Here is a 15,496-nt window from a genome sequence, read left to right as displayed (position 1 = left end):
AAGAAATATTCTCTGGAGAAAAAGATGCTGCGAAAGGACAGCGCCTCTGTTGCTTGTATAATTGACATACAGACAGCCGCCGAAAAACAGAGCTATTTTTTTCTCTCGTCAATACGTATTATTTTTTATAAAAATTAATTTAATTATAAGTCATCACAATAATCTATTAGATCTATTATATTATATTTACTCGTAGCAAACAAAAAAAAAACACGTGGTAAATTGTTTTTTTTTATTTTTGTAATTGTTATAAAGTGATTACAGTTTGTAAAGTGAAATATTTGTAGTGATTTTTTTTTTTTTTTATATTGTTTAATTTGACAATGTCAAATTATCAAAGTGATAAACAATATTAAGTGTTTATAATTTTATTTAAAGCTAGTGCTACAACAGTGTTGATAAAAAAAAAATACATTTTTCAATTGTGAGTGAATTGTACGTGGTAAAATAAAATGTTTATAAAAATAGTTTAAACAATATTTGGTAAGTTTATAAATTGGATTTTTTTAATTTAACTATTCTAAATTGCATAAAAAATATTTGAATATTTATATATATATATTTATTTATCTATAAAATTATAATTAAAAAAAATATAAATCTCAAGGTATTCAAGATCGTAAATTTACGCACATTTATTGTATAATATCAACCTGCGATTTCATTAAAAAAAAGTAAAAATTTAAAATTAAAAAAAAAAAAAACAAAATTTCACCATTAATCAGAGTTGTTAATTATAATTTCGCGTCAATGTATGAATATTAATGAATCGTGTCTGGACGAATACTGCTCAAAAGTAACGGTGAAAAATAATAAAATTTATTTTAATCCAAACATTCATGTCAACGACAAAAAAAAAATTATTAAAACTAAATATAAATTCAGCAATATAAGCTAATAATCAATCAAAAAAAATTTATTTACTTATATATATTGAAAAAAAACAAAACAAAATTTAATTTCTGCACAATTTTAATTCATTTTTAATTAACACAATAACAAATTAAGAAATCACATTTTATTCATTTATTTATTTATATAATTTCATTTAATTATATTTTTTTTTTCCATTTATTTTTATTTAATTTTACTTTTATTACTTGGACACACACTCTACCACATTTATAAAACGGGTTCTTTCATGTGCAATTTCTTCACACTTTTGTTTTATCAATATATATATATAAATGTATATACGCATCCAAGTATATATACCATCAATTTCGATAAGAAATAAATTATCCACAATTTACCCATTAATTATAAACTCGAAGGATTTTATCTCGATATTTATATCAATTTTCAATCAACCGATAGAAAACATTTTTTTTTAATTACAAAAATAAAACAAATTATTAGTTTTTTTTTTTTTTTTTTCTTATACATTTGTGCGTGTATATAAAAAAGAAGGCCCAAAAAAAAAAGAAAAACCATCAGAATATATATTATTATATAAAATTAAATTTATTTGGATTGAAAACGTATAACCCACATGAGTCGATGTCCAGCTGTGAATAAAATGAATAAGAAAATAAATAAATATAGAATTTTGAAAAAAAAAAAAAAAATACCCTATGAATCATAGAATATGTTTAATGAATTCTCAAGAAAATTTAACTGCGGTTTGAACCTTTTTTTTTTTTTTTTTATTATTCTTTTAACAACGGGGCAATTCAAGTGGAAAAAAACAGGACCCAAATATAAAGTTTTGTTCGGTTCAATGTATACATAGTGAATTGATTATTTTAAATATTTATATTTTAACTAATGTAAATAAATTTTTATATAACTTGTATGACATATTTTACATTAACAAATAATGATGGAATGCAGTGCAGTGACTGTTGAGGGTTTTTCTGTATAAATTTTTAACTGTACCCGAGTTTATACACACAAAAGATTAGATGGATCATAATAAATATATGAAATAAATAGTTGGGGTTGAAAATAAAATAAAGAAATATTTTTTAAATTAGTTTATGTGATAGCTAAAGCTATAATTAGTATTGAAAATAAATTAATCACAATGTATGATGACAAAAACGATAGGCTAGTTGATAAAAATATTTTTGAAAAAATTTTAACTATTCAATTTCTTGAACAATTCAATGAGCCAGATCGAAGTAATAATTTTAAATTCAGGGGGACCATTTTTGGCTCAGAATAAAAACCAGTTATACATGAAATGATCTCGTTATTTTTTATATATCATCATGAGATCTTTTTATTTATTTATTTATTTATTTTTTTATAAGGGTGCTCTTAAATTTTGCTCTTGTCTGAAAGTAGCACTTCAGGTATTCATTCAACTGTAATATTGAAAACTTAAGAAATATTCTCTACTTCAAAATATATCAGATCAAATTAAAACTTAAATTTTTGTAAAAAGATTTTTTTTTTGTTGAGTAAAACGGTTTTTGTTTTTTGAGAATTTTTGTCGACAAGTAATTACTGAGTAAGCGAAGTTGAAAAATTATGGGTTTTAAAAATACCAACTTCACTTCATTTTTCGATTAAATTTGGCATATATATATGTAAATTTTTTTTTTTTAAATTTTAACAAAATTACAGTCATTAAAATGAAGTAGAAATTGATAACCGGTTTATACCCTTCAATTGATCAAATTTTTATTTTATTTTAAATAAATTTGTATACATATTTAAATTTCATATAAAGTTTATAAAAACAATTAATGAAAAATTAATAAAATGCCATCAAGTATTAATAATTTTTTGCAAATTAAATATACTATTAATATTATTTTTTTTCAATTCACTTTTCTCGTAAAATTAAAAAAAAAAATTTTTTTGATGTTATCTTGACTAATTGCCTGAGACAATTAGCTCTCATCATGCATCCGTTAATGACCTTCACATCTTTACGTGAAAGTTTTGCAATAACTTTCCTCACTCTGTCATATATATTGTTTTATGATATTTTACGAGGTCGTGTGAACAACGCAGTTGCTTTCATTTGAATGAAAAACATTCTAACATTTTATTTATATAAATTATAAATAAATAAATTGAATAAATTTATTTTTACAAAATTTTTATAAATATAATATAAGTATACATATATAAAATATTCAAATATATATTGCATGAAATGGATTTTGAAAAATAATAATATTAAAATGTAGTGATACTTTTGTAAAATTTTTTTTTTGTTTTTTGGTATTTGTGTATGTGTCTTATTTTTTTTTCATCTTCAACAATATAGTATATGTTTTAAATAAATATATATTTTTTTAACAAAGGTATGGAGCCACCAAGAGGTCATCAAGATTTGTCTTTAAGTCATTTAAATAAATCACCATCACAGTCTCATAAAATTCAACCGACAGTATCATCACTAGAAAATCAATATCACGATGTTTGCATATCAGAAACTGGCCACGATATTCTTCGACCAAAACCACGAAGGTAAAAAAAAACATATATAGCATTTATTTTTACCAAAAATTTAAAGGTTTACTTTGATCGTAAAACATTACGAGCTTACTTACTCAGCAATTACCTTTTTCCAAGATCAAACTCGTTCAGCACAAATTCCAACAAGACTCTTAAAAAAAAAAAAAATCATTCCCTCGTTCCGAAAATTGTCCAACGAAAGACAACATCAGAATTTAAAAACTAAAAAACCCAAAAATCAATGAAAATTATTTAAAAAACTTCCAAGTAGAAAAAAATTACTAAAATAGAATAAAATTTCTTTTTTTTTTTTTTTTTTTTTTATATATTAACCATTGATTTCATCGACAAAAGGTGTGCGTGATCGATTGTCGTAGGTCATGGATGTCTGTTGGCGAAATGGAAAATATGCTTGATGAACTGTTTGTGTGTGTGTATGAATGTGTGTATCGTGATATTGCCAAGCTTTTACTATACAACCTGCATGTAACTTCAATCGAAGGAGAGTTTTGCTTGAGAGAAAGAGGGTCGACAACCTTATATGTATACCTTATACCTATATATATATTCAAGCCCGTGAAGTAACCAAAGAAGCAAAAGGTACACAAGATACTTTTTTACTTTTTTTTTTTTTTTCTACATATCACACACTCCACCAATGTATTATATATATACATGTTGCTACTCTTTGACCATTAATGATTAAGCCCTGAAGGCCCGGAACACAGTGGCCGTGATTCGTCAGGCAAAATAATATATATACCAAATAAAAGTTGATAAATAAAAAAATAAAAATGATTTACAAAAAAAAAGTCATGAAAAAAAAAACATGTTTGAACGAAGAATTTTAAGGATTTTATATTTATACCAAGTCAGGGTCATAAATTCATGAAGCAACTGATGCTTAAAGGGCCTGTTACTTTAAACTTTTTAATTTTTTTTATTTTTATTATTATCATTGCAGTTATGTTTTTTTTTTTTAACAGTATTATTTGCTTCAGTCATTGTGACAATAAATAGTTTGAAGAATATTCAATTTTTTTTTTTTTTTTGCTATATAAACAAGTTAATTGCAAATATTTTTTGTATAAAATTTATATACATATATATATTTAAAACGTCCCTGACCTACAAGGCAATATATTGACTTGATAATAAAGCAAAAGATGTATATATTTATTTAAGACTTTATTATATATTTGTTGAAGAGAAACGGAAGTTTACAGAAAAATGAGTGAAGATGATTTCATGATTTAAACGCGTGTGGGTTTTTTTTTTTTTAAATTCTCATAAGACTTGAAAAATAATTAGTCTAAATAATTATTTTTAATGTTTACTCTTGTTAATTTTTATTAAGTATATACTTGTTTTAGTAATTTTCATTGTTTTATATATATGATGATATAGTAGTTGTGTTCGCATTCCCAGATAAATATCATCAAGTTTTCGACTTTCGTATATTATATATTTTAATATATATGTATATTAAAATATACATACAAAATGTTAATGTTAATTCTATCTAAACTGAGAGTAGTTCGTGAATGAAAGCTAAAACAGCTCTCTTTTTCACACGAATATATTTTTTGCATAATAAAAAATTTACTTGACAATAATGTCTTTATAAAAAAAGAAAAATATATATTTTATATTATCATTCATTGGTTTTTATTTATTTATATATATATTTAACAACAAGTATATATTTTTTAAAAATTAAATTACGCATTATTGTTGTTAGTATATTAATATAAATAAAAAAAAATTAGATAAATGAAATTGAATTTAATCAGTCGTCCTTGAAACCGGAATTTCGCCGAGATGGTTACAAACAATGACTCCATCGCACCTTGAACCCATTTACTTGGATTTAAATAAAATATATACCTTTGAATGAAAAAATATCTAAAGAACAAAAAAAATACTCAAAATTATTATCCAAAAGTTTTAATTATTATAGAAAAAAAATCAAGTAATTATTTCAAGAGAAAAGTCATATGACAAAAAATTCATCTAATTTGTTATCACAATTATTATTAGACGAGAAGGAAAATCTTTGACCCAGTTAGATTAAATCACACGGAAGCAAATGCATTTAAGCATTGATTTGCGTATTCAATTTTATAAAAGTAAAGTGAATTTAATTATATATGTTTACTATATATATTGTATGAGAAAGTAACCGATTGTCTCCTCACCCATCGTCAATTTAACTATACACATATAAAATAGTATATTGTATATTAAGAAAATATACATTATATATTGCTTTCATTATTTCAATAGCCACCTTCTCTCGTCATTAATCAACTTATCAAAAATCATATATACAAAACACACGCAACCTGTAATCATCAACATTTTTTTAAGTCATTTTTTTTTTCTTTATAAACTGGTTTTGTCTTGACACTGTATATGCTCATCATCAAGTGTGTGAATTGTTTTGACAGTGAAATTTAAAAAGTAGGAAAACAACTATACACTATTGTTAGTTAATTTTAATTTTTTTTTTTCATTTTATTTTCACTGTACATGATGAACTCGTCACGGATGACGACAGGGGTTTGGTCCGAGTTTAACTCGACCACAGGATGTAGGATGGGCCCCCGGAAGTTAAATATATATATGATTTTTTTTTTTTTTTTGAAAATAACATTAAATTAAATAAATTTTAAAATTATTTATATGAAAAAAAAATATTATAATTATATTTTTAATCTTGAAATCAAGTTGAATGAAAAATAAAGATATTTATAAATTTTTTTTCATGAATGATAATATGTATAGCATAATGCGATGTTGAATGAAATTGAAACTTTTAATTTGTATTCAATTTTTTTTTTAGTATAATTTTGTAGTTAATCAAAATTATTATATATTCACTTGGTTAGCTATGAAAGTATTAATAATAAAAATATATCAAGCATATAAGAAAGAAAAAAAGAAAAGTCTCACATAAATTCAAGGAGAAAAAAATTAATCAATAAATTTATTAATTAATAATATAAAATAAAAGTTAATATACACTGGATGATGTATATTGAATTATAAAAAATTATAAAAACAGGTTGATGATCAGGTTTATTATTTCTCTTTGTTCGTGTACACATGATATCAGTTGTATTTATGACAAAAAAAAAAAACCAGTGGTGGTAGTTGAATTGTATAGATCTTTGTTGCTTTATTTTCCCCCTCAACAATTCAACTCCCCATCAGGAGGAAGTACTCGTTTCACCTGGTGATGTACAGGATGCCACAAACACGACACTTCAGTCACATGTTTACTCTCAACTAAACTCATTACCAGCAGCTCTTTATCAATAATAATTGTAACATTTTCAAAATCAAAGTGAAAAATTTAAAAAAATGTATAAAGCTATAAAAAAACATAAACAACAATTATATTTACAGCTATTATTACATGAACTAAAAAATAGTGAAGGTTAAAAAAATAATTCATTTTTTTTTTCATTAAAAATATTACAAATACTACATAAACTTTTAAAGTTAAATTAAGTTAAATTTTACAAAGTGTTATTTGTGTGATGAGCTGAGTAAATTAATATAATTTCATGGAAATAAATTAAAAATGTTGATAGGAAAAAAAAGTTGTAATAATAAAAATTGTAATTGTCATATTTGTCGTGAATTAAAAAATTGCAATATGGATAATAATAATAATAATAAATTACCAAAAATTGATAGTTTTATAAATAAAAAATTAGATAGTACAAATTTTATATTAAGAAGAGCAATGCCATTTGTATCACGTACACCAACAAAAGAATGGCAGGATGCAACAAAATATGATGATGATTATGAGACCATGTCAACACTTGAAGATAAAAGTAAAAATATATTTAAATCATGTGAATTAATAAATTCCCCAATTGAATTAAATGATGATAATATTAAAAAACAAAGACCAATTAAAACACCAAGAAAAATTATGACTAATTTAACATCATCATCATCATCAGCAATTTCAACATCAACAGGTGTAATAAATATTGTTGATGGAGAAAATAATAAATTTGAATATGCACAACCAACAAGACCAGCACCACCAAAACCATCACCAAAACCAAGATTACAAAGTCCAAATTATGTTGATTCAAAAATTCAAAATAATGCTAATAATAAAGTTGTCATTTATTTTGGTGATAATGTTAATGACATGTCAAATGACTCAACTGATAAATATAGTCAAACAAGTCAATCAACTTGGTCACTGAGAGAGGAAAATAATTATCAAACAAACGATTCAGTTGAAAATAATTTGAATGATTTTGATAATTTTAATAATAATCAACAGGATAATAATGAAGAAATAATAATTATTAAAGTTAGTCCAAATTATGAAGATGTTTTAAAAATTGAAGAGGATGATAGTTGTCTTGAAGAATATTGGTCATTACCTGGTGATACAACTGGCTTTAAAGCTGACTGGAGTTTTGTACAGCAATGGAGACTACGAGGGTAAATTCATTTAAAAAAATAAAAAATAAAACAGTTAAATATAATAATTAATAATTTGATAAATTGAATAATACTAATTATTATTATTTATTATATAATCTTATGTTTTATCAAAGTCAGGATAAATATCGAGCAATGATTATTATGATTTAAATAATTATACGTTAAACTTGTTTTTCTTACTCACTTGTGTCGGCACGATATACATTTTATTTGCACAACAAAAAAAAAAAACAAAAAAACAACAACATCTTTGAATAACTGTTGTTGTTGTTGTTGTTGTTGTTGTTGTTGTTGTTGTTGTTGTTGTTGTTGTTGTTTTAAAATATTCAATAACTTAAGGTACACAATTTTATGATTTTTTTAAAAATATTTTATTATTCAATTTAATTTTTTTTTATTTATTTATTTTTTAATTCTGGACAACGGGATCTGTAAAGGTAAAAAGATATATGACGATGTGCAAGTTGGCTCCTCTTCTCCCTTTCCAATCACAAACACAAACAAAAATAAAAATAAATTGCAAAGATATTTTATACTCACTGATGAATATACTGGGAAAAAAAAAAAAAACACGTTTCTCTGATTTTTATCTTAATCTTACATCAACAAGCTAAAGCAAGTTAAATTTATTCCCAACAAAATTAGGAATTTACTCAATCATTTTATTTTATTTTTCATATAATATCTCAAAAAAAAAAAAAAAAAAAAATCATCAAATTGTCAAATTAAAAACAAATTAAAATATATTTAATAATTTATATATTTTTAGACCTGGAGGAGATACTAGAGAAATTTATTGTTCAGGATATTCAAAGGACATACAAGAGACACAAAAATCACAAAATATTGTTCACATGATTGCAGAAAGAGATACTGATAGTATGACAAGAACACCAACACCACAGCATCCTCATCAAGGACAACATCATCATTTGAGTCTTCATGAATTACGTGTACTTCAAGTATGACATACATATACATTTGTAAATTATAAAATAATTTGTAATTGAATTAATTAAAATTTTTATAATATATTTTATTTATTAAAGCGTCGACCAAATGATTGTACTGGTAATAGTTCATCAGATGAAAATCGTTCATCAGGTCATGCAAGTATGTCAGATACAGGTGGTCATACAAGTAGTAGTTCACCACCTCATGGACATCATCGTAGTAATAGTCCACAACAATTAAATTCAGTTCCAGAAGATGACAGATTATCAGCATCAGTTACACAAAGAAATAGTAAAAATAGAAATGGACAAAATCGTAATCGACATAGGGCAACACCAGCAAAAGTATATATAATTTATAAAAAAAATTTTTTTTCAAAATAAAGAAAGAAAAATAAAGTATATATGTATATATGTATGAATTAGATGTAATGATAACTTTAATATTAAAAATGCAGTTACAGGTACCTTGGTCTGGTTCCGGTTTAGAAGATATAAAACTAGCAATTCAACAACTGACAATGCGTTCCCATACATCAACATCAACATACTCATCATTAAGTGGTTCTGAAAGTTCTGAACCAGCAGTTAGACGTTTAATGCGTCATTCATCTCTTGAAACAATAAATACAAATGTAACAAGTGCTGATGAATTTGTTTGGGTTGATTCACATAATCGACTTGTTGAATTACAACAATTACCATGGACACATCATGATGTATTAAGAGTATTACAAAATGGTAGAACACGTGAACATATGGAACAAGTATCAATGGAAACAATTCCAAGATTATCATATTTAATGCAACGTGCATTAGTTAGAATTGGACGTGAAACTCAACGTTTATCAAAACCATTAGGTTTATGTAGTAAACATGAAGTATATAGTTCATTTAAAATATTATTATGTCCAGCATTAGCTGATTCATGTACAAAAGCATGTTTACGTGCAGCAGCAATGTTTGTTGTATCTGGTGATCAATTAAAACAATCAAAATCATCAAGATCAGGTTTACAATTACCAGTTGGTAGATTTTTAAGATGGATGTGTGATGTTAAACTTGGTAAAATGATACATGAATATGCTGCTATTTATTTAACTGCTGGTATGGAAAATTTACTTGAAGAAATATTATTACAATGTTTACCAACTGATACAAATACAACATTAACAGCAACAATGTTAGAACATTCTATTGCAAATAGTGGTGATCTTTGGGGTTTATTACAGCCATATGCACATTTAAATGCTGGTAGAATTGCATCTGGTGCATTATCAATGCCAAGATGGGCAAGTGTTAGTTCATTAAATTCATCAAATTCATCAAAAAGTGGAAAAGAACATGTTGGTGCAACATTAGAATCATCATTATTAACAACTTGTGTTGGATCAATGGGAGAATTAATGGATTTACTTGGTAGAATTGCACATGCTGGTAAATGTCCAATACCACTTACAAATAAAGCATTACATGCATTATTTTATTATATGAGATGTTCACAATTAGAACATGGTGAAAGAGGCTCTGGTATACAAGAGCTATCATATGAACGTGCATATGTTGTTCTTCCTCCACTTGTTGAATGGTTAAGAGTATCAACATCACATGCTGAACATCGTCATAGTTCAATACTTGATCATGATGATATTAATCAAGCAGCAAGACTTCTTTTACCTGGTGTTGATTGTCCTGTACGTCCAATATTTTTTGAAGAACCACATTTATCAAAACGTATTGATGATCAAGATTATCTACGTCGTTTAACACTTGATATGGGATTTAAATTATTATTAAGTTCACGTCCAGAATTAATATCACAAGCTTTAGCATATTTACCATCAACAACAAAAATAAATACGCTAAATGATAGTGGCTTAACAGCATTAATGCTTGCTTGTATAATGGCTAATGAAAATTCAGTACAAACATTATTAGATTGTGGTGCTGATCCAAATATTGAAAGTCCACCACCTGTAACTTCTCAATCATCAACAACATCAGTTAAAGGATCATTATCACCATCTCTATCATTATCATCAACATCATCATCATCATTAATAAATTCTAATGGACATTTTATAACAAATAAAAATCAATCACAATTAAATATATCATCTTCATCATCAGCATCAACAACATCATCATCATCATGTCATCAAGGTATAACAACAACAACAACATCAACTACAACAACTTGCTCAAATCAAAATAGTTTTAATGCTGAAACTCAACATTGGACAGCATTAACATATACTGCTTTACTTGGTCATTGTAATATTGCAAGAATTTTATTAGAAAGAGGTGCTGCTGTTGAAGGTGGTGCTAAATTAAGTGAAGAAAAATGTACAGTAACACCATTACAAGTTGCATCAGCATCAGGAAACAATGAAATGGTTGCATTATTACTTGCACATGGTGCACAACCATTTTTATCAACATTAATAAAAGATTCATTTTGTTATTCTGGAGTTGCACAAAGAGGCTGTTATAGTGCAATATCAGTTGCAACAGCTCATGGGCAACGTACATGTTTACATCAATTATTATCACATCCATTAAATTTTTCCGTTAAAAGAGGAGAAAAAGAAATATTATCATTAGAAGAAATATTAGCTGAAGGTAATCCAGGTACAAGTCAAAAACCAACAATTAATAATAAACATTCACAAGATATAAAAAATGGTAATAAAAATTGTGAAAATAATGATATTGTATTTAATAAAAATCAAACAAAATCATTACAAGAAGCAATGTATCATAGTGCTGAAAGTAATCATTTAGATATAACAATGGAATTGCGTGGACTTAAAGTTGGATGGAGTTTACATTGTTGGATGCATAGTCTTTCAACAGCTCATGAAATGAGAATTGATAATGTTATTGATCAATTATTAAAAGATTTTATACAAGTATGTCCTGATGATTATGCGACACAATTTGTACAAGAATGTCTTCCATTATTATTTAATATATTTAGATATACTAAAAAAGATGCAACAACATTATTATTAGCTGATATATTTTGTACGTGTTTTGGATGGGAACCAATAAAAGCAATAAGAGATACAACATTATCAAATGGATCAAGAATTGATCCAAAATTTGTTAATAATCCAGAATTAAGTGATGTACAATTTAGAGTTGAAGGAAAAGTTTTTTATGGACATAAAATTGTACTTGTTACATCATCACCAAGATTTAGAAATATGTTGAGTTCAAAACTTTGTGAGGGTAATCCACCAATTGTTCAAATTAATGATATTAGATATCATATTTTTCAGGTATATTTTTATTTTATTTAAAAAAAAAAAACAACTTCATTTTATAATAATAATGATGAGGTTTTTTTAACAGATGGTAATGGAATTTTTGTATCATGGTGGTTGTGCAACACTTGATGTTAATCAAAATGATGTGCTGGAATTAATGGCAGCAGCTAATTTTTTTCAACTTGATGGACTTTTAAGATATTGTGAAGCACAATGCTCAACAATGGTTGATCATGACAATATTGTATCAATGTACATTCATGCAAAAGTAAAAATATTTTAATTTTTTATTTTGTCTTTCTGCAATTTTACCATATTAATAATAATATTTTTATTACAGGTTTATAATGCAGTTCAATTACTTGAATATTGTCAAGGTTTTTTGTTACAAAATATGGTTGCACTATTGACATATGATGACTCAGTAAAACGTTTATTATTTGCTAAAAAATTACCAAATCATGATGTTCTTGCTGGTCTTCTTTTGACACTTCAAGCAAGAATTAAAACACGAAAAATACCAATGCAAAATAAAATTAAACCATAAAACAGTTATTCGAGATTAAAGCAAATGAAAAACCTTATTATTTTTTTTTTTAAACAAGGTTATTAAATTTTACTATTTGATGTTGAAAAAACAAACATCGTTGAACTACAAAAATACAATATTTTTGTATTGTTTATAATTTTTATAAATGGATATTTTTCCTTAATTTGGTATTTTTTGTAAAAAAAAAAATTATATATAAAACAACGTTATCAATATTTTGACAATAAAATTATTTATGTGATTATAATTATTATGTTAATAACTAAAAATTATAATATCAGAAAGTTTTTTTTTTTATTTTGTTTTATTATTATTTTTTTTCTTATGTTTCAATATTTTGTCATATACATATAATTACATTATCACTTTGATTAACAGTTACCTAAACGCCAACATGTTTTTTTTTTTTTTTAATTTTAATAATAAAAATAATAATAGTAATAATAATAATAATAATTCATCAGCGGTATATACAGTAATTGAGATATTATTTTTAATTATTATTTAAAAAGATTGATGGATTTTTTACGTTAGTATTTTTTTCTTTTTAATTTTTTTTCTTATTTATCTTTTTTTTTTTTTAATTCTCATCTGGAATGCCTGATATATATATCATTATTATTTATTTTTTTTAAAGACTGGATTACAAAGATGTTATAATTAAATCCTTTTAAAACGACATCAACAAACCAATAATTTATAATTTTATAAAACAAAAATTATCTTATTTTTATTTTTTATTTAAATTTATGAATATTTTTTCTCGGTTTGTGCGTTTAAATTATTTTTCTTCTAAATTATTAATATGAAAACAAAAAAAGAAAAATAATAAGAAATACTTAATGATAAAAGAAAAAAAGTGTTTTTTAAAACGAATAAATTGATCGAGACAGCTCATGTTTATTAATCACTGAGCAAAAAAAAGAAAAAAAAAATTTATAAAATAAGTGAGATTAGTAGTAGTACTTCATTTAGTGACTAGAGATATAATCAAAATTAAAATAACAATAACAGCAACTAATAAAATATAACAAATTTTTCGTCGAAATTTAGTTTGATAATTACTGGCTTTGATGAGTTCTTGTGCACCAAGTTCAACATCACCATGTACGTTTTCAATATTATTTTCAATTGTATCTGTTAAATTTAAATAATTGTCATTATTAAATTAATGACATAATATTTTATTAATTAACTTACCAATTGTTGTACTTTGAACATGTACAAGTGCACCAAGTTCTCTCATTATTTGATTGACATCAAGAATATCACCTTCAATACGTTTAACTCTGTCTTCTCTTTCAAGTAACATACCTTGTTCAAATTCCAGTGTTCTGTAAATTAATTGATTAATTAATTATTAAATTATCATTTATAAATATAATATGATATTTATTAATTTAATTAACCTTTGTTGTGCTCGTTTTTCTTCATTCATGTGAGTCTGCATGAGACTTTGACGCTCAGAATCATCATCATCTTGTTGAGTTTCCGCCAAAGTAATATTTTGTTGTAAAATATGTCTTTTCATTTTCTCAGCAATAGACTTGAAGAAAAAAAAATAATTAATAAATCAATTGTTTAATTATTCTTTTAAATTTTGTAAATTAAATTTACCTTTTGCATATCAGAATATCTACTGAGAGCATCTTTAAAATCAGCTGTTAATTTTTCAATTTGTAATTTTTGTTGTTTATCACCACGTCTCATTAATACAGTCAGTCTTGCAATATCTTTGCTTGTTGGTGTTACCACTGAGTTTGTAGTTGTTTGAGTAACATGCCTACAATAAATTAAAATTAGTTGAAAAATAAATAAATTAATTAATTAACTTGTTAACTTACACTTTGTCTCTGAGGCTTTGATTATCTTTGCTTGTACCAATATTTTTATATGCTTTTTCCAATGTTCTAAAGCTTGCATTTATTGTATAAATATTTGCAGTTATATTATCACTCAAACTATATAATTCAGTAGGACTAAAACCCACATCAGGTACATCAATTCTCTGGTCAGTTGACCCATAATTTTGCGATCCATGAGCCATCCTATTCATCAACAATTTTATTGACAATAATAAAAATTAAAAAAAACAAATAAAAATCAATAATAATTGTAAAATAAAATACTCGGTTTTGACCACGTGAATAATTATTAAATAATAAAAATTAATAATGATAAATAATACATATTTTTTAAGACAATGAAATTTAATTTAGCAACATAAATGTATTAAATTTAAATAGCTGACACACACAATAATTTAAAAGGAAAATGAAAAAAAAAGAAAAATATTATTTCCTTTATATTCTAAATTATTTAGTTAAAAAACAATAATCTTTTTTTGATATTATTATAAATTATTATATTATAAAACTAACCTTTATGGATTTATCACAATGAAAAATGAGTAAATTTTAATAATACGTTTTTTCTTGTCGCATTAATTAAACACGATGAGATAATAAATTAACGATTATTTTTTTTTTTTTTTTTTTTTGTGACACACCAGCCTTTCAATTCGTTTCCAAGAAAATCACGAAAACACTACAAGGCCTATTGTGAAAAAATGACAGTTACCTAAAAACGATAACTAAATTCACGTCTCCCAGTGACAATGCTTTTCATTGTGTCCAAATAAATTACATGTGTATATATACATAAATACCTATACATAAATAAACACGCAATATTATTCAAGTGAAAAGTACATTATTGCCTAAAACAACGGTGTCATTAATATACAACTCTAATCAAACTTCAGACTAATTATGTCAAATTAATAATAACCTCATTTTTTGTCAATAAAATTAAGTGAAAAAAAA

The 15,496-nt window shown here is 24.7% G+C and overlaps 2 protein-coding genes across 3 annotated transcripts; one reads left to right on the top strand and one right to left on the bottom strand.

Moving 5' to 3' along the window:
• Positions 1 to 434: 434 nt before the first annotated feature.
• On the top strand, positions 435 to 12,768 carry LOC122854711 (ankyrin repeat and BTB/POZ domain-containing protein 2). 2 transcript variants are annotated; one of them, XM_044155648.1, is made up of 7 exons: positions 435 to 483; positions 3,261 to 3,426; positions 8,666 to 8,858; positions 8,946 to 9,194; positions 9,308 to 12,133; positions 12,207 to 12,389; positions 12,462 to 12,768. In XM_044155648.1, the coding sequence occupies exons 2-7, from the start codon at positions 3,263 to 3,265 to the stop codon at positions 12,666 to 12,668; spliced, it is 3,822 nt and encodes a 1,273-aa protein (XP_044011583.1). In that variant the 5' UTR covers positions 435 to 483; positions 3,261 to 3,262; the 3' UTR covers positions 12,669 to 12,768. The 2 variants fall into 2 exon arrangements, with proteins under 2 accessions (XP_044011583.1, XP_044011591.1); XM_044155656.1 differs by lacking the exon at positions 435 to 483 and having other exon boundaries at positions 3,268 to 3,426; positions 8,761 to 8,858.
• Positions 12,769 to 13,445: 677 nt separating this feature from the next.
• On the bottom strand, positions 13,446 to 15,418 carry LOC122854726 (syntaxin-12). The gene is made up of 6 exons (XM_044155668.1): positions 15,053 to 15,418; positions 14,516 to 14,719; positions 14,289 to 14,454; positions 14,081 to 14,217; positions 13,872 to 14,005; positions 13,446 to 13,808 (listed from the first exon to the last, which is right to left on the bottom strand). Exons 2-6 carry the CDS (start codon positions 14,716 to 14,718, stop codon positions 13,639 to 13,641), a joined length of 810 nt encoding a protein of 269 aa, XP_044011603.1. The 5' UTR covers position 14,719; positions 15,053 to 15,418; the 3' UTR covers positions 13,446 to 13,638.
• Between the last annotated feature and the right edge of the window lie 78 nt (positions 15,419 to 15,496).

Source organism: Aphidius gifuensis, linkage group LG1 (assembly GCF_014905175.1).
Source record: "Aphidius gifuensis isolate YNYX2018 linkage group LG1, ASM1490517v1, whole genome shotgun sequence".
NCBI classification, from domain to species: domain Eukaryota; kingdom Metazoa; phylum Arthropoda; class Insecta; order Hymenoptera; family Braconidae; genus Aphidius; species Aphidius gifuensis.
The sequence above is the reverse complement of the archived record's forward strand: the minus strand, read 5'-3'. Positions and strand labels throughout refer to the sequence as shown.

Coding starts and splice junctions, on each gene's coding strand:
- LOC122854711 (XM_044155648.1), top strand. CDS start 3,263: ATGGAGCCACCAAGAGGTCATCAAGATTTGTCTTTAAGTCATTTAAAT. Junction 9,195..9,307: donor ATAGGGCAACACCAGCAAAA/GTATATATAATT, acceptor TTAAAAATGCAG/TTACAGGTACCTTGGTCTGG. Junction 12,134..12,206: donor TTAGATATCATATTTTTCAG/GTATATTTTTAT, acceptor TTTTTTTAACAG/ATGGTAATGGAATTTTTGTA.
- LOC122854726 (XM_044155668.1), bottom strand. CDS start 14,718: ATGGCTCATGGATCGCAAAATTATGGGTCAACTGACCAGAGAATTGAT. Junction 14,218..14,288: donor GATATTCTGATATGCAAAAG/GTAAATTTAATT, acceptor TTTTTCTTCAAG/TCTATTGCTGAGAAAATGAA. Junction 13,809..13,871: donor TGTTCAAAGTACAACAATTG/GTAAGTTAATTA, acceptor TAAATTTAACAG/ATACAATTGAAAATAATATT.